At 50.4% G+C, this 19,908-nt stretch overlaps 1 protein-coding gene across 3 annotated transcripts in view; it reads left to right on the forward strand.

Moving 5' to 3' along the window:
• LOC118001898 (SPARC-related modular calcium-binding protein 2) overlaps positions 1 to 18,540 on the forward strand; it is a 157,065-nt gene extending 138,525 nt beyond the window's left edge. For 2 of the 3 annotated variants that reach the window (XM_034992073.1, XM_034992074.1), the window contains exons 10-13: positions 8,096 to 8,195; positions 10,012 to 10,286; positions 14,406 to 14,443; positions 17,065 to 17,465. In XM_034992073.1, the coding sequence (XP_034847964.1) occupies positions 8,096 to 8,195; positions 10,012 to 10,286; positions 14,406 to 14,443; positions 17,065 to 17,082 (431 nt within the window). In that variant the 3' untranslated portion in view covers positions 17,083 to 17,465. Of the gene's footprint in view, positions 1 to 8,095; positions 8,196 to 10,011; positions 10,287 to 14,405; positions 14,444 to 17,064 lie in introns of all 3 variants that reach the window. The other variant, XM_034992075.1, reaches the window with a different exon arrangement.
• Positions 18,541 to 19,908: the final 1,368 nt, after the last annotated feature.

Genomic DNA, 19,908 nt, shown 5'->3' on the forward strand with positions numbered 1-19,908 from the left:
GCCGGGGGTCTGAGCCCGGTGTGCCCCCCACCCGCTCCTGCTGGGGCTGTCTGCTTGTTACTGCGAAGGGAATGAGGGGGTGCCCCCACATCTCAGGGTTCTTGCGAGGTTTGCGATAGCGCGTCTGTCCCCTGGCTCAGCAGGTGCTCAGGGTGTGGAGTGACGGCGCGTCACGTGTGGGCGGTGATGACGCTGGCAGGCGGGTGGCCGCGGGGACCGGGAGATTCTCAGCGGGGCTCTCAGAGCGCTGCCCCTCACCTCGTTCTGGAAGGGAGGGCGGCCGGTTTCCCGAGGCCCCGGGGAAGGTCTCCCGCGCAGCCTGTCAGCGGCGCCCTCGTGGGCTGAGCCTCCCGGAGTTCCAGGCCCCGGTCGGCCTCGCCTCTGCTTTCCCCCACCTCTTTAAGAAGTGCGGGTGGCTTTCAGGTGGTTTCCGAGCATTATTTGAACGTGACTCTATTGTAGTTTTACAGAATGGACCTGTCGTGTTTGAGCTCAAAGGCTGTGGGGCGGCCACGGCTCTGTTGCTTGTTTCGGAGACAGGAAAGGCCCTGCTGCTGCTGTGCCCCAGGAAGCCGGGAGAAGCGCCGAGTCTGGTGGCCTCACCTGCAGTCACCCACACACAGCCCGGCTCCCGTTGTCACGGAGGTGGCTGGGGTCATCTGTCACCAGACATTACGTTAGGAGTTGAGTGACAGGGAACTCCATCTGCGGTCCAGTCAAGGTCATTGGTGCTATAAAATGTAAATTACAAGCACGTCATAGGTTGGAAGCTTATTTTTTATGACGGTGAAGGAAGAGTTTGCCCAGGTTTCGATTTTAAAATATACGGGCGGTGTATCCTGTTGTCAAGCCTGCGTTCCTTCTTAAATTCCTCACAATGGATATGGAAGCGGTAACACCGTAGAGCGAACTATTGGAAGTAAAATTAAAGGAGCTAGTAGTTTGAAAGGAAGTTTTCTCTGTATGAATGGAAAGCATTCCTTAAATTGCATCTGTTAAAAAAAGGAAAGCGAGCCTGTTCCTGAACCCCTGGATAGAGTCCAACTGTTCTGGACTGTCCACGAGGTGCACGTTTGTCCTGTCGCTGAGCCTGGAGCGCGCTGCTTACTCCTTCCCTCCAGCCCCGGACCAGGAGGATGCCAGGCTTTCAGAGGGGACGGCTGCCTCTCAGAATGGCAGCCAGCTGGGGGGTGCGTGCCCTGCTTGGGGAGCAAACAAAGCGGACCCATCCCACACTCCGGGTCACCCTCCTCCTGGCCCGGCCTCTGCCCGGTTGAGTAGCCCCAGAAGGGCACGTCACTCTTCACCCAGAGGGCATCGTGTTTGAGCGCGTTGGACGGGTCGCAGGCACATGCTCTGAGGGTGCTGTCCACCGTGCGGAAGCTCAGACCCGCGGCTGCTGTTACCTCCGGGTCTGTAGTAGTAATAGTGGACCTCAGGGCTTTTCTAATTCACAGCTACGTTTATGGCGACAAGCATGGCTTAGCTCCTAGAGGAAGGCAGTGTTATCTCCAGAAATAGTTCAGAAGTAGTCTTAGAAATGCAAGCCAGGGTATGCGATCCATTCATGGAGGGTGTGACAGTGAATGAGATCCGATTCAAACGCAGGATGCTTCTGCACACGGTAGAGTACCAAAATCGTTTCCCGTGGACACGCATTATGCTTATTCACAAGGGACCACGGTTTCCAAAGGACATATGAGCCTTGGGGGTGTGGTTGGAGTTCATTCTGGTTGGACGTTGACTCCGTGTTGATTCTGAGCGTCTCTTTCTCAGTTGCCTTATCTTTGAACAAAGGCGTGCTCTCTCCTGTTGAGGCTTTGTCATTTTAAGGAACTGGGGTTAAGGGGGGCCGTTATGTGATGTCGGGTCACGTGCCCACGAGGGTGAGGATGGCTTCCTGAAGTCCGTAGGGATTCAAAGGCTTTGAGAGTAAACATTGGACAGTTATTTATTTTTAGTGGTCTTAAAAATGTTGTTGTCAGTTTGGGAACATCAACAAATTTTTGCTCAGGAAAAAATTCAGCCGAAAGCAGTTGTTTTGTTCTCCTGAGTGACACGGGGAGAGAGAATAGCATGCCTTCAACCAGGAAAGCCTCTAAAGGACAATAAAGATAATCCTAAGACTTGGTGAAAATATTTATCAGACATTGAAACCTAGAAACAGACGTGTCCAGTTCCACGGCAGGTGGTGGGGCCATCCCCTGAAGGTAGGACTATGGAGATGGTGTGCCCCTTATTACTCAGGCCACCGAGAACCCCCGTGTGTGCTCGCCCACACTTCGTTTTATGAGCTTCTTGAGGGTAAAGTCGGCACTTGGCCCCAAACGTATGGTTAGCAGACAGTGATTGAGTGAACGGGGTGACATAGCGCTGTCCTCAAGAAATGTAGGAATATTTGGGAACTGTAAACATTTGTCTTTAAGATAAATATTCATAATTAACTTACCAACTACTTCAAATTCCTAGTGCACATTATAGACTCAGATGACCTAACCAAGAGAGAATTAAAATCAGAGGCCAAGAATTTCTGGAAGGTCACAGGCCGAGGGACCCCCAGGGCCTCCGCAGCCCAGCCCTTTAATGGCGAGGATGGGATGGGGAGGGCCCCTAGTGGGTGGTGGCTCTGTGCGCATCTTCACGGGAGTGATTCCAGAGTCCCGCGGGCCCTGGCTTCCAATCCGACGCTGATTTCCGACGTGTGTTACTGTTAACTGATCAGAGCCCAGTCGCGAGCCTTTGAGCCTCTCTGTTTAGAATAATGAAAAAATGTTGAAAGTAAGGAAATATGGAAGTAAGTATAGAAAATATGTAAATACAGGAAAGATAGAAAAACTAGAGTCAGTACACTACAGTCGAGATTTTGTTTTTATCTTAAAATTGCAAAGTTTCCTGCTTCTTCCTGAAGGCTTTTATTGGAGCGTGGACCCTCACTGAGTTCTAGAAACTCAGAGTTTGGGTTCTAGAAACTGAGTAGGCGTGAGCCTCACAAGAGGCTTAAGGAGGACGTGCTTCTTGGGGGCGGGAGCCCCAGGCCTCTGACACCGTCATCTCGAAGGGGCACTCAGACCCCGAGCCAGCTTGGACCGTGGCTTCCTCCTGCGTCTGCAGGGCAGAGGGCAGAGGCCCTCCACCACGGTGGGCTTCGAGCAGTGAACGGAAGCCCACGTCTTGCAGAGGACGCTCTCTGCGTACTTGCTGTGTTGGGGCCTGATTTAACCCAGGCTGGAAACCCCCAGAGTGCTGCGTCCTCCCCGATTCCCCCTGATCCGTCCCCGGGGGCCTCCGCGGCCCCACACCGTCTCTGTCTCAGGAAGCCCGTCCCTGGGCCGCAGGGGGAGCCCGGCTCCCTTGGGCCTCCGCAGTGCTCACAGGACACTCAGAGACGGGAAGTCAGATTGTGTCATCCTACAGATCCCCCCAAGCTTCTTCCTGTGGCTCCAGGCACCCCACGAGTCTCGGCGGATCCGCACCCGTCCTACCCTGCTCTGGGTCGCTGCTTTGTTGCAGATGCTCGGGCTCCCGCCGCGACCTGGGCTGTGCGCAAGAAGGGTGCGGTGTTTGTAATCGGCGCAGTGCCGTGGATTCAGAGCGTCTCTGCTCTCATATCTTCTCCGTGTCTCAGATGGTTTTACTTCAGCAGCCGTGTTGTTTGGCTGCTCTAGACGTTTCCTTCTTCTCTCTGCCAGATTTTGTGTTTTCAACAACGAGTATCAAAGCATCCGTTCCCTGTGCACGTGAAATAACAAACCTGCAATCAGGCAGCCAAAACTTTATAGATGCTTGAAAGCTGATTAGTTAGTGTCAGTGCCCCTGACACCCCACCCCACAAGGCCACTTACACTGAAATGCAGGACCCAAGCGCGAGGCCCGGCCCCCTTCCCATTTCCGTGGCCGGGGAGCCCACGTGATCACCCGTGGGTCAGTGTTGGCAGACATGGGTCCTCAAATATGGGTTATGTCCACATAATGCTTCCTTTTGATGGAAGTCTGAGGAAACGGCCCTCATTCACCACTCGGTGGCCATCCCGAGCGTGCCAGGTGACGGGAAGGAAGGGGACGCTGGCTTTGATTCAGAGAGCGGTTCTCTGATGTGATTGTGGGAGAAGTCCTGAAGATGCATCAATGTCTGTTTGAAGGAAAAAGGGAAAAGAAGAAACTATAATTTCTAGATAAAAAGCTTCTGTTTTTAAAAATAAGGACGGGGGCGCCTGGGTGGCTCAGTTGGTTAGGCGACTGCCTTCGGCTCAGGTCATGATCCTGGAGTCCCGGGATCGAGTCCGGCATCGGGCTCCCTGCTCGGCAGGGAGTCTGCTTCTCCCTCTGACCCTCCTCCCTCTCATGCTCTCTGTCTCTCATTAAAAAATAAATAATAAATAAATAAAATAAAAATAAAAATAAGGACGTTTCATAGAAAGTGAGAAACACGTTCATCTTGAAAGACAGCTAGTAAAATGATTTTTTAAACATCACAATCTACAGCAGGCTCCTGAGAGCCCGTGGTGCGCGGGGAGGGCAGGGGCAGCCGGCTGAGCCCGTCTGCAGCCTGGGTGCGCGGCCGCCCGGGAGACCAGTGACGGCGGCCGCTGGACAGTCTGGCGTCCACACTGCGGCCCCAAACCAGGATTAGCGCTCAAGCGTTTTCGTGGAAATCTAATTGGGTGCCAAGGGTTTTACTTGGATTCTGCAGATTAATGAGATCAACAGAGCATCTTCAGGCTAAGTGGCATGCTTGATTTTGCCACAGACTTGTAAATAAATTGGCGTAGTAATTCTGCTTGTAGCTTTGGGAAGGGCAGTCTGGTTTCCTCTCTCCCTACATGTGCGTCTCCCAGTGGCTGTGAGGTTCGCCGTGCCTGAGTTCCTGGGGGGCTGCCCCTGTGCCGTGCCCCCCGGGCCGAGGCTTGGCTGGAGAGCGCACTCTGCGGACAGCTGTCCCCACATAACAGTGACTTGGTGTTACGTCGGAGCCTGTGGGCTGTGCTTTTAACAACACAAGCTTTAGGGGGGCCGTGGAGCCACCCTGGGGGCAGCTGTGCAGGGAGAGAAGGAGGAGAGCCATGCAGTGAGGGCCCTGCGTCGTTGTCGGGCGGCCGTCCTGTCGGCACGCGGCCCCCCCGAGGCCCCAGAGGCCGGGGTGAGCAAGCAGGTCTGCAGGCCCCAAGAACGTCTCTCTGCCCCCCGAGCAGCGGCCAGTGGGACGGAGGCAGGGATGTGGGAGAAGCCCCCGTGGCTTGGGGGCGGGCTCCCTCCTGCCCAGGCCTGGGCTGCTTTTGTACGTTTTCGAGACCTTGTCCATGTCACGGTACTTCTGTCACTTCCCATGGGGTGAAAAGTCCCTCAAAGAGTTCTGAACTTTTTTCTTCTGATTTCTTTTCGTTTTACATTTTCATTTGCCTTTTTGTCTCGGAAATAGCTTTGAGCTACAGGACCCATCGTGCAGGGATGAAGAGCACTCCAGGGTGAATAGAACGAGGAATCTTCTCCATCCAGGAGAGTGCTCTCAAACGTCGTCACTGAACATGGTGGCGGAGGCTGGACAGGGACAATCAACAGAGGCCGGGCCCCTCTCCCCGGCTGCCTCCCCACTCCCGCCCCTCAGGCCAACTGACCTGTAGCCCCACCCGACCCTTGACCTGGAGGGCCTGTGGGACTCTGTTCCCTGAACCCTGGTGGTGACAAGCCCCACCTTCCCCACTGATTTGGACACGGCACCCCCATCCTTGCATCCTTAGCATAATCCTTAGAGTGGTAGCCATGGTGCTCCCAAAGTCCGGGGTAAATTAGGATCCCGTGGTCCCGCCAGGTCAGGCCAGGACTCGGGACGCTGGCCCCGTCTGGTTTGATTGGGCCCAGCACCTTTGCCGGGGTCTCAACAACCCTCTGTGAGGCGAGCGCCGTGGTGTGGCCCGAACGCCCCCCACGAGGGGACCTGTGGGTGCAGTCCCTGCTAATGCCAACCCACGGGGGAGACGCAGCTGGGGGACGGAATTCGCCTCGGGAAGGCCTCGCAGGGGAGGTGGCTTTGTCTGTCTGAGACGAACTCAGTTTTGATTTATTTTCTTTATTTAAAAGGAAGTTCAACGTCTTTCCACATAAAAGCGGAAAGTGTTCTTTTTTGGACCAAAGAGCGTCTCAATGGCAAAATACAGTCCTTACCTACGCAGGAAGATCAGTGCAACTCAGTCTGTTTTATGGAACAGTAAGAAAGCTCTTTAGCAGGATTGATTTAATATTTCTTGTTTTAGAAAAGTAAATTAAGCTTTTATGTTAACCCCTTTGTGCATTAAAGAATTCTAAAGCTTCTGCGTGCCCTCAGTCCTGTTTCCTGTCATTTCCAATTAGAAACCATGCACTGCTTTACTTCATTTACAGGATATGGTTAAGTCAGCAGCAAAACAACGACCTGGCTGTGTCCCCACCGAGGTCATGCTCTCCACGCAGAATATATGCACCATGCTCCGTGCTGAGCACGATTCAACATGCCAGGCTTTTCCCAGAAACCCAGGATCTTCTTCATCCCCAGCTCATCCCTCCCTGGGTGTCTTGAGGCTGACGGGCCCTAGGGATCCCAGGGATCCACCTCTGTGGGCGCCGGGGACATTGGGGCCGGTCGGTCGTGCACACCCCCCGGACGCTCCTGCCCGTGGATGCCTGTCTGGGCTGGAGGGGTTCTCCTGTGCAGCAGGCCCCCCCTCACGCTCCTGGGCAGGGAGCCCGGTCTGCCGGTCCTCTGTGTTCTGACAGCCGCCGGTCCTGCTGCTCGCAGAGTCGCTGCCCCTGACGGCCTCTGCTGAGGCCGCCGTCCTCTCCCAGCCAGAGCGCAGGTGGCTGCAGGAGGTTCCCCAGGTTTCCGGATCACGAGCGACACTCCCACAGCCTCCCCGAGGGAAGAGCTAAGTAGACCATTGTTTTTTCTTAAAAAGTAACATTCTCCCAATACTGTGCATTTTCCCCATAGAGCAGAATCCACCTTTTCAGCTGGATCAGAGGGGAAAACACAGCTTTGTTTCACCATTCTTCCTCTCCCCAGTGAGGACTCGCATCTGTTTTCTGACATGTGTACTTAATGAAGTGGGAACCGACGTAAATAGATTCCTGCTATCGGCAGCTAACAAGTACTTGCATAATAATAACAAAAACTCAAGTGTCAGAAGGAAATTGATGAAACCAGAGCGTATGTGACCTACTGTTGCATGTTGGTATCTGAATGACCGGCCTGCCGTAACAGGGCACCACCGTCCCACCCAGGCCCCCTCCTCCCGAGTCCAGAGAAGACAGGCCCGCTCCTGCCCTTCTTGTCCTCCTCCTGAAACAGGATGGGGAATAGCGTTCGCGGTGTGGAGTTTGGGGCGTCCCGGCGGCGTGTGTGTGGGAAAGAGGGGTTGCCAGCCAGGTGGTGTCTTGCAGGTAAAGTATGTTGGAGGAAGCTCAGCTTCCCATGAACTCAGATACTCTTGAGCCTGTGCGGTCCCTGGACTCTGGCTCACCTGGAGAGGACTCAGCCTCATCCTGCTCCAGCAGTGTGACCTCGGGGCGCCTCCTGATGCTTCCAAGTGCCAGGACCTCAGATGTAACGTTGGCTAGTCGTAGCACCCCCCAGAAACCACTGCTCTGGTGATTAGCGCCTGCGAATCTCTTCGTCCCGTGTTGTGATGTATTGAGTGTTAGGTCCTGTCATTTACAGTAATTATGATCCAAAAGGGGCGCCTGGTGGCTCAACTGGTTAAGCGTCCGACTCTTGGTTTTGGCTCAGGTCATGATCTCATGGGTCATGAGATCGAGGCTGGGCTCTGCGTTCAGCGGGAAGTCTGCTTGGGGACTCTCTCCCTCTCCCTCTGCCCTTCCCCGCACTCGCATGCCTATGCACGCGCTCTCTCTCTCAAATAAATACATAAATCTTTAAAAAAATTATGATCCAGATCTATATGTGTATTACAATGTGCTCAAATGACCATTCACCTGAGCTCACTCAGGTGCCCCAGCACACTGACTTCCAAATATTAAACATTTCTTTTCGTTACAGAGAAAGATCTCTCTTACTCTGTGGGTTTTGTGAAATACGAAAAAAAATACATGTACTTTATTTTTTTAGGTTGTCCTGGTGCCAAAAAGAATGAGTTTCTGACGAGCATTTTGGATGCACTGTCCACTGACATGGTCCACGCGGTCTCCGACCCCGCTTCCTCTGGCAGGTGCGTTACATTCGGTGATGGAGCGAGGAGCCGGGAAGAAGCCCCAAGGGTCTGAAAGCTGGGAGTGGGTGTAGCCGTTAGGGCATCCCAGGCAGCTCAGCTTCTCAGGGCGCTGCAGGGCTCTGGGAAAAGGGTCCCCTCCCAGAACCTCACAGTGCTCCATGCGTTTGGAGGTGGTTTGTCCGGCAGGTTTTCCCTATGATGCAGTTAATCCGCCGAGGGCCATGTCACCGTGGGAGGAGCCAGATCCTGGGATTCCCAGTGGTCCCGTCAGGCGGTGGCGGGCCAGCAGGAGGCGGGCGAGGAACAGAATGTGGGGCCCTCGTTCCAATTGCTTCGAGCCTTAGAATTGCATTTTAGAGCTATCGAGTAGATTTTAATACTTGGATTTAAAGTGTTTGAATTCAGGTTTTAAACATAGTATGTATTTATTGTAGAAAAACCCATATAACATAAGATTTACATCTTAAGGTTCAAATGCACAATCAGTGGCATTATTTACACGGACACTGCTCAGAGGGTGACTCCTGAAACTCTGGAAGCGGGGCAGATGTGCTACATGGCGTAGGTCTGGGGTTTTGAGCTGAGCTCCTGTAAGATCCCCAAAACTCTTCTGTTCTGTAGCTACCTGCAGGTGGGAGGGTGCTCCCAGCTTTGCTGGGCGTGGCATGGCGAGCCCTGGACCCCCTGAGAATTAGCAGTAGTTTATGCTTTTCTTCCAAGAGGCTTTTTTCAGAGGGAGAATCTTCCTATTTCCTTAGAGCGCTGGCCTTCCTCCCCACTCTGCCTGCAAAGCCTTGATGGTCTCGTCTCTTCTGCATGATCTAAAGCTTCCTAAAGGCTGTCTCTCTACCTCTCTCCTTAAGAGTAAGATTCAAGGAGAGAAAAAAAAAGCAATGCTAACAGAAAATGTCACAATCAAGCAGTAAATCAAGCTTAATAAAGCAAAAAAAAAAAAAAATGACCTACATTTCAAGTTGACATATTCTTGGAAAGATTGCTCTAATCTGAAGGCAATGAATGAATGGCTGTCTCAGAAGCTCCTCTGAAAGTCTGGAAATACTCAGTCGCATCAGGATGCCTCATACCTGTTAGGTTTTCACACTCAGGGGAGCACATTCTACTCCGCGCCTGTAGAATCTAGCCGTGGACGTCAGTGGAGGAAGGGCCAGCAGATGCTGCCACGCGTTCATCTTCCACTTAGTGCGAAGGCACGTTTTAACACGTGGGACATTTTCAAAGATTTGACTCAAAGCAGACCTTCTAGGAGAGTTTTTATTTGTTTATATCTTAAAATATCAAGCTTTTTATTTTTAATCCAAGGGAAAATGTCTAGTTACCACTTTAAGATGTATTTTTATTTGCATCTTTCAGTACCCCTACTGTATAAAATGGTATGCCAGTGAATCCTATTTAAAGGAGTTGAGAACCTTGGGGTCCCAGAGTTTAGTAGGGGGCGTTGATATGCAAGTTGACCTGCCAACTCCATGGAGCACAGAACCTGGGACAAGGGGGCTTCTGTCCTTAAAGACTTGGCCAACACCAAGTGTGTAATAAGCACGTGAAATTCATTGTGCCATTTGCAATTTTGAAACCAACTGAAATATTCTTACTAAATTCCTTTCTCTAAGTTATCTTTCAAAATCGCTGTATGGATGGTGGACCAGCAAAGGCTTAGGCATCAGCACCGCAGGAGAGACACGCGGGGCGCCCCGTCTGGGAGCGCTGGAGGGCACCTGTGCCTTCCGTAGATGGCCAGGGGCTGGGGGAGGCGGCGGCTGGCCCGTGTGACTGACGACCTTGTGTGCTCTTCCAGGCTCTCCGAACCCAACCCCAGCCACACACTAGAGGAGAGAGTGGTCCATTGGTACTTCAAACTACTGGATAAAAACTCCAGTGGGGACATTGGCAAGAAGGAGATTAAGCCCTTCAAGAGATTCCTTCGGAAAAAATCAAAACCCAAAAAATGTGTGAAGAAGTTTGTCGAATACTGTGACGTGAATAACGACAAATCCATCTCCGTGCAAGAGCTGATGGGCTGCCTCGGGGTGACGAAAGAAGAAGGTAAAGCAAATGCAAAGAAGCGCCCCAGTAAGAGCCTTTCTCGTTGTTTTGCGCTTTGCAATGCGTCAGGTCTTGACACCTGCTCGACTGGCTGAGTAGATCGTCCTTTTGGTCGGAGGGTGCCGCTTACTTGTAGGTCATTTGTCCATAGAAGTAATAACAGACCGTCGGTAACCTGTCAGAAGGAAGCCGGGTCATAGGGGAGGAGCTGAGTGTTGTCTGAGGCAAGTCCTCTTTGCTCTGACCACGGTGGCCGACTTTGCAAACACGTTCTGCCGTCCCTGTGTCTGAAGTGCAAATCTGGGAACCACCGGGAGTCACTCGAGAACCCTGTGTGTGGACTCCAACCGAACATCCGGGCCTGTTTCTAGGCAGTTAAATAATTCCTGTTATCCCAACCAGCCACGTTGATGGCTGAAAACATTGTTTTAGCTGATTTACCAGTTGAGTGCATCTTTTTAAGGTGGGCATGGCCCAACAAACCAGCTGTTGTCGAGAGAAACCCTACAACAGCAGGACCCCAACATCCTCCACAGGCAGCATGCATGTGTCTGCTGGACTCGGTTTCCTCATTTGTGCAGTGGGTGCTGGGGAGGGTTTGCAGAGGTCCCTGGTATCACCGGTATTTTATGATTCCGTTCTTCTGTTACCGATTTTGGTGACACCACCTCTGAAATAGAAACCCGGGTAGAGTAGACTCTGGGGCATTGGTTCATCATGCTCAGCGTGGCCGTCCGTGTCCGCCGGTCGGCTGTGGAACACGGAGCCCCGAGCTCTGGCCCACATGGCCAGTTCCTTCTGACTTGTCCTGCATCCCCAGTTCTTGTCACGATGGTCACTCAGCACCATCCAGCTCAGTGGGTTCCAGGTTGGATCTGTGTGATTGTGAGATGCTCCTTGTCAATGTCTCCGTGAGAAGTCAATCTTAGAAAACTTAGGCTTTATTTGGAAGACTTGTGTGCAGGATCTCGGAGACCACCTGCACTTCCTGCCATCCTGGAAGTATCTAGAGGCCAGTGGCAAAAATACGGGGCCGCCCGCGTGGCTCCCCCTGCAGGCCTTACAGTTTACAGGAGAGGAGCCCGAGCACGACTTGGGGTGTGATGGTTTGTGCAAGTGTGGCCCTGGGACCGGGGGGAGGGGGGCAGCACTGGGGACACTGTCCTCCCTCAGGCCCCTCCGGCATCTAAGAATCCAGCGGTTTAACCCCGCTCCACTGGAGAAAGTGGCGGCCTGACCAACACCATAGCTGTGTGATGTCCCAGAGAACAGCCTCGTTTGGGCGAACACATATTGTTGTAAGGGGGGCTAGCTGTCCGGTCTCTGCTCGGGGGTGATGAGGGTGGGGGGCTAGCTGTCCGGTCCCTGCTCGGGGGTGATGAGGGCGGGGGGCTAGCTGTCTGGTCCCTGCTCTGGGGTGATGAGGGTGTGGGGCTAGCTGTCTGGTCACTGCTCTGGGATGATGAGGGTGGGGGACTAGCTGTCTGGTCCGTGCTCTGTGGGTGATGAGGGCAAGGGGCTAGTGGCCCAGAGTGGGAGAGCCCCACAGAGGGGGTTGAGTGTGGGGCTGTGGGTGGGCTGCTTTGCTCCTGGCTGAGTGTTCCTGTCTGTAGGAATTGGCTTGCCCTGATAGGGGCAGTCACTCCAGGGTCAGCAAGGCCCCTGCTGGGAAAGCATCAGAAAGTAAAAGCATGATTGATGTACCTCCTCTGGAGAGAACCGGCCTGTGACTGGATTCACCAGGATAGACAGGCCCTTTCCCGACAAGTTGACCTCCTTGGTTACTCGGGAGGCGTTCTGCACAACTGTGGAGAATAGAAGCTCTTGACTGTGATGTTTGGACTCAGCTCCTTCCTGGTGGCCCGGGCTGACATGGAGCAGAAGCTTGAATGTGGAGACTGTGCAGGTTCAGATTCTGCAGGAAACAGCGGGCTGCACGGTGGCTGGGCTGACGTCGGACCCCGCTGCCCATCCTCCAGGGCCATGCATCTCCTGTAGCTCAGGGGTCAGGCAGACTGCGGGCCGGGACCGTCCTGCTCCAGGCTGGAGGCTGGCTGCCCCGCTGGGGTGGGTCTGCGGAGAAGCCCATCCGGGACGTGGGTGTTGGCACAGAGGCTGAGGGACCCGCCCACTCGCAGGGCGGCAGGTGTTCCAGGCAGTGCAGCTGGTCCGCTGCTGGCCGTGTCTTGAGAGGGTCCAGGGCACGTCTGTGCACCGGGCCGGCATAGGGAGTGGGCGGGAGTGCGTCCCCTGTGCCCAGGAAGGGTCTCCCTTGACACCATCATCCTTCACTAGAAACATCCATCACTTAGGTTCCTCAGGTCGCTCTACGCCAACGGATGTATCTGAGTTTTATAGTCATATTAGCAACCAAGGAGAGCTCATGAACCCCCTTCCAAAAAAAAAAAAAAAAAGCCAGCTAAAATTTGGTAGAAGTGGCAGTTTGGTCAAAAATGAGCATTGGGGATTTGGATTCATAATTAGTGGATTTTGCAACTCTTATTTTCCTGGAGGAATTTCTCCAACTGTTTTCCTACTGACATTTTCCTTTTCAATTTTCAATTCGTTCTTTCGTCCTGCCTTGTGTACTTTGAAATTGCTTTTGAAAAGCCAGAAAAACCTCAGTACTCAGGAGAGGGTTAGTTTGGGCGCTCTAAATATGCAAACTGTTACCAGTGCTTTTCATTTCCTTCATCTTTACTCACTACTTAGCAGTACATGTTTTATTCTAAAAAAAGTCAGAAATTAAATAAAAAACAGATCACATGTGACTTTTTTCTTAGACATAATGAGACCCAAGTCTGTATCTTCCCCTGAAATGTTTGTGTGCGTGTACGCGAATATGTGCGTGTGTTATGACGTTTCACTACAAGATGGGGTCATAACCCATGTACTTTCTTTTTTTTATTTTAATTTTATTTTATTATGTTATGTTAGTCGCCATACAATCCATTATTAGTTTTTGATGGAGTCACCATGTATTTTCTAATCACACCTAATTTATGATATTACACAAGATTTTCCGTTGAAAGTATTGCAACTAAGATATATTATTGGAAAATCTGATCTAAATTTGCACTATTACAAAAAAAAGCAGAAAAGAAAAAAAATAACTGGAACCATGGAGAAATGATACAACTAGGAAAGGAAATATTTCTGAAAAAACATTCATAGACCATTACATCATTCCCTCATGATTCTCCAAAATGACCATTACACAGAAACTCAGCAATTAAGAAATACTCATTTTTGACCAAATTCTCTCTTTCAACAAAATTGTCACGCTTGCTGCGTCCCTTCCAGACTTACTGCCTGATGGACGCACTGTTGTCCGCGGGGTCGCCTGAACACTCAGTATGCGTTGTTACCAACGGCATAAACACTCCTGACGGTCCGGGAACACCACGCCACGTGCGTGGCTGAGAAACACGCACTCCTTTCCCCTCTGTGTTTGTCTCCCTCTTCTACTGATGTGGCCTTGCCTCGCGTGGCCCCGTGTTGCTGGGGGTGGCACTCTGGGCGGGCAGGAAGGGACGGAGGAGCTGGCGGGAAGGAGGAAGGGGCTCAAGCGAGGAAGGCAAGTGCCGCGTGGCTGGGCCCTGGCAGTGCCCGCGGGAGGCTGCTCTTCTACCCCAGGCCACGTGGCGAGGCCACGGGGCAAGGCCACGGGGCAAACACCATGCATCTCACGCATCTCCCTCCACCTTCCATTTCCCTCAAGGATTTGGAAAAATTACTTTGAGCCACACATGTTAGTTTCTCGTGATTTAAATAAAAAACCCAAAGATGTCGAAGAACCAAGGTAGCACACTGCCCAGGGCCTCCTGTCCCCAGGGGGAGTTCCGCGTGGGTGAGACAGGTCTCTGGTTTGTAGACAGTGCTCTGCAAGTTTTGGTAAAACGAAACATTCTTCTGTAGTTGGACGCGAGCATTTGTACTGTTAGGAAGTGTGGACATCGTGGCAGAAGCCACTGGTGGGAATCCGTGCTGTTTCCCTGTGTGTGTGTTTTCTCATGTCAGTAAGGTTGCTGGTTGATGAGGCTTCCCTAAAGTGATTTTGGTCCCTTCCTGAAAAATTGTATTGAGACTTTCATTAGCCGAAGAGTATTTGGTTTTTAATAGTGTCTTTTTTTGTTTCCCTGTTAGCCCCTAGAGCTAATGCTGAAAGTGCCTCTAATAGACAGGTGAGTATTCTAGTTTGTATCTTAGCATTAATAATTTGCCGGTTTAATTATAGGCAATGAAAACTCAGTGTCTTGTAGAATTGGTAAGTAAAGTACCTTCCCAAAAAAGAAACCATCCAGGAGAAGCAACCTGTCATATATACACCCCTGTGAGACCAAGAAGAGTCTTGCAAAATTCCATCAAAATCATCAACTTGAAGATTTTGTCTTTTTTTTATATATTTTGAAATTTCAATCATTCTGTTATTTTTAGAAAAAATTTCAAGTCCTGTTGTTTTGTGGAAAAATTTTTTTAAAACAATTATCCAGGGATTTACAATTTATTTTTTATAATTTGTTAAGGAGATTGCAGGGACAGGAGATCCTCTGGGCATTCAGGTGAACATTTTCTTTTCATCTGGGGATCTTAATGAGACAAATCTTCTGCTCCAAAAGGGATTTCCAGTTTCCTGCCGTGTGTGTTTACAAACGTATTTCTGTGTTTCTGACTCTCGTATCATTGCATGTGCAATTAAAATTGCTGTCTCTCCCCAGCACCCCATGCCACACCCATCCAAAGTCGAGAATGTTTTCCAGAGGGTAAACGGGAGTGGATGTGTTGCTCCCTCCCTCAAAGCCAAGGCAAAATCCTCCCTTCTTAGGACCACTCGCCAATTTGTACTTTATTTTGTCTGCACCTGTTTGATGTCGGGTCGACATTTCCTAAAGCGAGCCCTGTGTTTGTTGTAGGGTTTAAGTAGAGACCTCCAAAGCACACGTTGGATGTAATTTAAAACCATTTCATTAGGAACAACGTGTGATAGGGTTTTCTTTGTTTAGCACGTGTTTACAGTTTTAACTTTTAAATCCTACCACAAATCACTTACACTTTAGAACAGGGCAGGTCTGAAAGCCATTACCCCAGCTGAGGTGCCCGCAGGTGGTTGTCATTACGCCGTGGTGACGATCACCACCCGGGCTCTCGACCGTAAGTAAACGCTGTTCAAGACACGAACCTCCCTTGTCAGCTGTTTCCCAGAAAAAGGAGCCAGACAGTTTCTCCAGCTCTTTTTATGGTGTCTGGATGGATGGACTGACTTCCCAGCCGTTACTGTAACTGTGACCCCGGGATTCAGTCCCTCGCGAAAGCAGCTGTGGCTTGCCCGGGGTGTAATAATGGAGGCCGTGGATGTTTCTTTCTTTCTTTCTTTCTTTCTTTCTTTCTTTCTTTTTTTTTATGTCCGTTAGCCAGTGTATAGTCCATCACTAGTGTTCCATGTCGTGCTCAACGATTCATTAGTTGCTGACACCCAGTGCTCATCACAACACGTGCCCTCCTTAATATGTGGATGTGTCTTTGAAGAGTCAAACATAGTACCAAGCACTGAAATCTTTCACTATATGAATAACCAGACAAGAAACGTTGAACAAGGGGAAGCTAGGAGGGCCCAGGAGCTGGTACTGATTCAGAGAGCGAGCTGTCTTTCTTGAGGTCGCTCTTTCCCGGCAGGACTCAGATGGGACCAGAGCAGTGCCCCCACGCCGACGTGGATGTGGGCTAAAATGTCAGCCCCATGTCCTCCAACTGTTCTTTTTTTTTTTAAGATTTTATTTATTTATTTGACAGAGAGAGGTGAGAGACAGCATGAACTGGGGGGAGGGACAGAGGCAGAGGGAGAAGCAGACTCACCCCTGAACAGGGAGCCCTACATGGGGCTCGATCGCAGGACCCCAGGTCATGACCTGAGCGGAAGGCAGACATATAACCCACTGAGCCACCCAGGCGCCCCTCCTCCAACAGTTCTGATGTGCTTCCAGAACTTCCAGGAATATGCTGATGGCTTATCTTTATCCATAACAAATCAAAACAGAACTTCCCATTAGCTCCATGCAGGAGATATGCTCCTTTCTCTTCTGAGCACCTACTAGTATCTTTATCAGGGGAGGAGGGCAAGCCCAGAAGCCTCCTAAAGGTTTAAGTGTTATTTTAAATACTGAAGCAAAAGCAGGGATCAATTTATATCATAGGAATCGGTATACTTGGGAAAATAGATCTAGAAGATTGTAGATGGCTTTTCCTTTTCATTCCAAATCACTTTTTTTTTTTTCATTCCAAATTACTTTTAATTGGCAGTCAGGGTGCAGAATTCCAGTATTTAGCAAACTTTTCAAGTTGCATTTCTTCCTAGAGAGAGAGAGACTTGTAAATGGAACAGATGAAAAGAAAAATTAAAAATCAATGATGCCTTTGTCAAACTTGAAGCATAAATTAGATTACTAAGATTATTTTGTATAACAAATCCAAGGTGACGGGAGACTGCACAGAACATTTGATGTACTGAATCTATTTAAAATATTTAAAGCAAATGCTAATTTTCTCAGCCAGTATGTTTTTCCTGATATTCCTGATCACTGAGATGGAGGCAAGTGTTGGAAGTTAATGTTTGCATTGTGTTTTTATTAATCCTCACGCCCCAAATTATCAAACCAGCACTCTTTCTTTTTGTGTCTTTTTTAAAATATTGCTTTTGCCCTGTTGACAACAGGTAGGCTTATGTCATCCCCAGAAGGCAAGCCTTGGTCTTCACAGATGCGGTGTGGAAACGTCCTAATGATGTCTCTGTTTCTTTCTTTTTTTTCAGCCAAGGAAGCAAGGATAGCAGCTCACACATCCAAGGCGGTCCTGGACATGTGGGAGACTCCCTCACCAAAAACCAGTTAAAAAAAAACAAAAAACAAAAAACAAAAACACATAGTCTTTGCACTTTGTACTTTAAATGTAAATTCACTTTGTAGAAATGAGATATTTAAACAGACTGCTTTAATCTGTGAAATGGAAGGGCTTCAGAAAACTAATCACATACAATGTATGTGTCCTCTTTTGACCTTGGAAATCGGCACTTGGTGGAGATGTGTTTTGAATGGCTTTAAGCTTAATTTCTGTATCCTACACATGTTGACATAGTAGAACTCTTAGCCACAGGCCCCGTGGTCCCAACCCTGTGCCTTCCTCCCCACCCAGGGCAGTCACTCCTAGTCACGCCACATTGGCTCCCCTTTGAGATCCGCTGTGCCCGCGGCATTTTTGAATCTACATCGGAAGCTTCCATCGAAGTTTGCCACCTGTTGCGGTCCTCATCATGCCGCTAACAAGTGCATGGGTTTGTTTGTTTCTTGGGATTTTGTGTTAGTGTGTTTTGTTTTGCTGTCCAGAGATCTTGTTCACGCCAGGAGTCACCACTAAGCCATCTGGTAACTGGTAGGAAAGCCATCTTTCCTGGTAGGAAAGACCATTTGTCCACCTATCTCTGATGTGCAGCTTTTCTTTTCCAAGCTTCTGTTTGAGCTCTGGCCTGGGCTCGGATTAATCACGCCGTAAAGTTCTAGAGAATTACCCCGGCTGTCCAGAGGCAGCGTAACCAGGCAGTAGATTTAGTGCTTGTCTGCCCTGCTTCTTCTCTTACATGTGACCATTACCCGTCCTACCCTGGTCCGCTCTGGGGCCCGCTGGAAGGTCAAACGGTCCCCTGAACCGATTTGGGACATCCTCCTTAGAGAAGGCTCAGCCCGCATAAGCTGTGCGCTGGACGCTGCTCTTGGCGGCCGAGGACAAGTGCCTGCAGGCCCCAAGCTCCCTTCTCTCCCGGCCTCAGGAAATTTCGCCCGAGCGGTGCTTGTGAGAACAGGGTCGGAGCCGACTGCCCACGCTGTGAGCCGCAGGACTGGCCCGTGGGCACAACCAGCGGGCACCAGCGAGCGCCCCGGCTCGATGGAGCCGTTCGGAGGGCGGTCCGAGGGCTGTGTGGGCCAAGTAGTGATGCTGTTTCAGCTCCAGCCTTTGGCTGGAAAAATAACCTTCATGGCCCCAAATTCCCTAACGCACGTCATGTAAAGTGATCTCTGTGCATACGCATGAAGATATTTTATGAGGCTTCTTACTTGTTTAAACTGTGCGCACGTGAAGCCCGAAACCCTGCAGCCACAAACCAGCCTAAGTGTGCGTTGTCTTTGTTTAAGCAACAGTTATGATCCTAAATTTATTGGACAATCCTTTATATTTCTGAACTCTGAATTTAATCATTTTTCTTAGATCCAAATAAAATATGCTATCAAAACTCTGCTTACTGTTTTCTTTCCAGCAAAAGACAGCCTCTTAGAATTGCCGACTCTTCAAGCTGTCTACGTCACGAGGCAAAGGGCTGGAGTGAGTGAATCCTGGCTCTGCTCCTCGGCTGTGTGACTTGGGACAAGCCACTTCCACTTCCTGTGCTTTAGTCCTGCTCCGTAAAACAGGGAGGGTGGCGGCGGGCACCTCCGGGTGAGGATTATGCGAGTGGGTTTGTGCCGTGCTGAGGGCTTGGCACACAGGGTGTAGTTTTAGGCCCTGTCATGGGAAGCAGTCCCTCACTCACTCAGTCACCGAGTACTGACTGAGCACTGACTACTGACCGAGTACTGACTCACTCACCTCCTACTGCCAGGTTCTAGGGCAGACGGCAGATGGCAGACGACATAAGGAACCAAGAAGATCCTTATTCAGAGCTATTGCTACTCACGCGGTCCCACAACCAGAAACCTGACGGCTGTCAGCGCTCCCTTTCTCTCCAGTCCCAGTGTCCAGTCCTAGGCCAGGCTCTTACGTTTCAGTTGGACCATTGCAGGAGCGTCTTAAGCAGTCATGCTTCCTTTCGAATTCTCTCCTCCCTTCTGATAAGTTTTTACTCTTGCACATTTTTCTCTACTCAGAAAAGACTCATCTTTTAAAACTCAATTTTAGCAAGTGAGTTGTGCAGTAAAGACCACACTGGGAATGGAGCTAGGGGAAACACAGCCCTCGGGAAATGCCTGTGGATGGGGTGAGGCCTGGACCAGGTTCTGGAGCAGGGAGGTGAGGATAAGGGGTTTACGGGAGCTGAAAGAGCTCAAATAAAGGCAGACAAGCAGGAGAGTCAAGGTGGGCCCAAAAGGTAGTGAGCCGGTGAGTGTGGGCTGGAGCAGATGGTTCTTATTGTAGAGCATAAAGATTTCAAAATCTAAAACAGAAATCTCTTTCCTTTACAGACCTAGTGCAGCTGCTTTTAGCGATAGATGCCTCTCTCCCCAGCTCTGCTCATGTTTAAAAATGGTCTCCTGCATCCTTGTCAAAAACTTCCAAGTTAGAGATTTTTTAGAAGTGTACTGACCGACTTACAAATCAGGCCTATGAATGTTACACCTGGAATTTTTTAAAGTTATCAGGTGAAAGGCATCAGCTTTTTTTTAATCAATGTGCAGAAATGATTGACATAATCATAAACTGCCAAGGGGACAGAGACATCATGCAAGCAACAAAGCTGCCCCAGAATGTACGAATGGGGCCTTATGGTGATGATGATGATGATGGTGATGGGTGATGATGATGATGGTGATGGTGATGGTAGTGATGGTGGTGATGATGCTGGTGATGATGGTGGTGGTGATGGTGATGATGATGATGATGGTGATGA

Source organism: Mirounga leonina, unplaced genomic scaffold, assembly GCF_011800145.1.
Source record: "Mirounga leonina isolate KUSES-001 unplaced genomic scaffold, KU_Mleo_1.0 Mir_55, whole genome shotgun sequence".
Lineage (NCBI taxonomy): Eukaryota > Metazoa > Chordata > Mammalia > Carnivora > Phocidae > Mirounga > Mirounga leonina.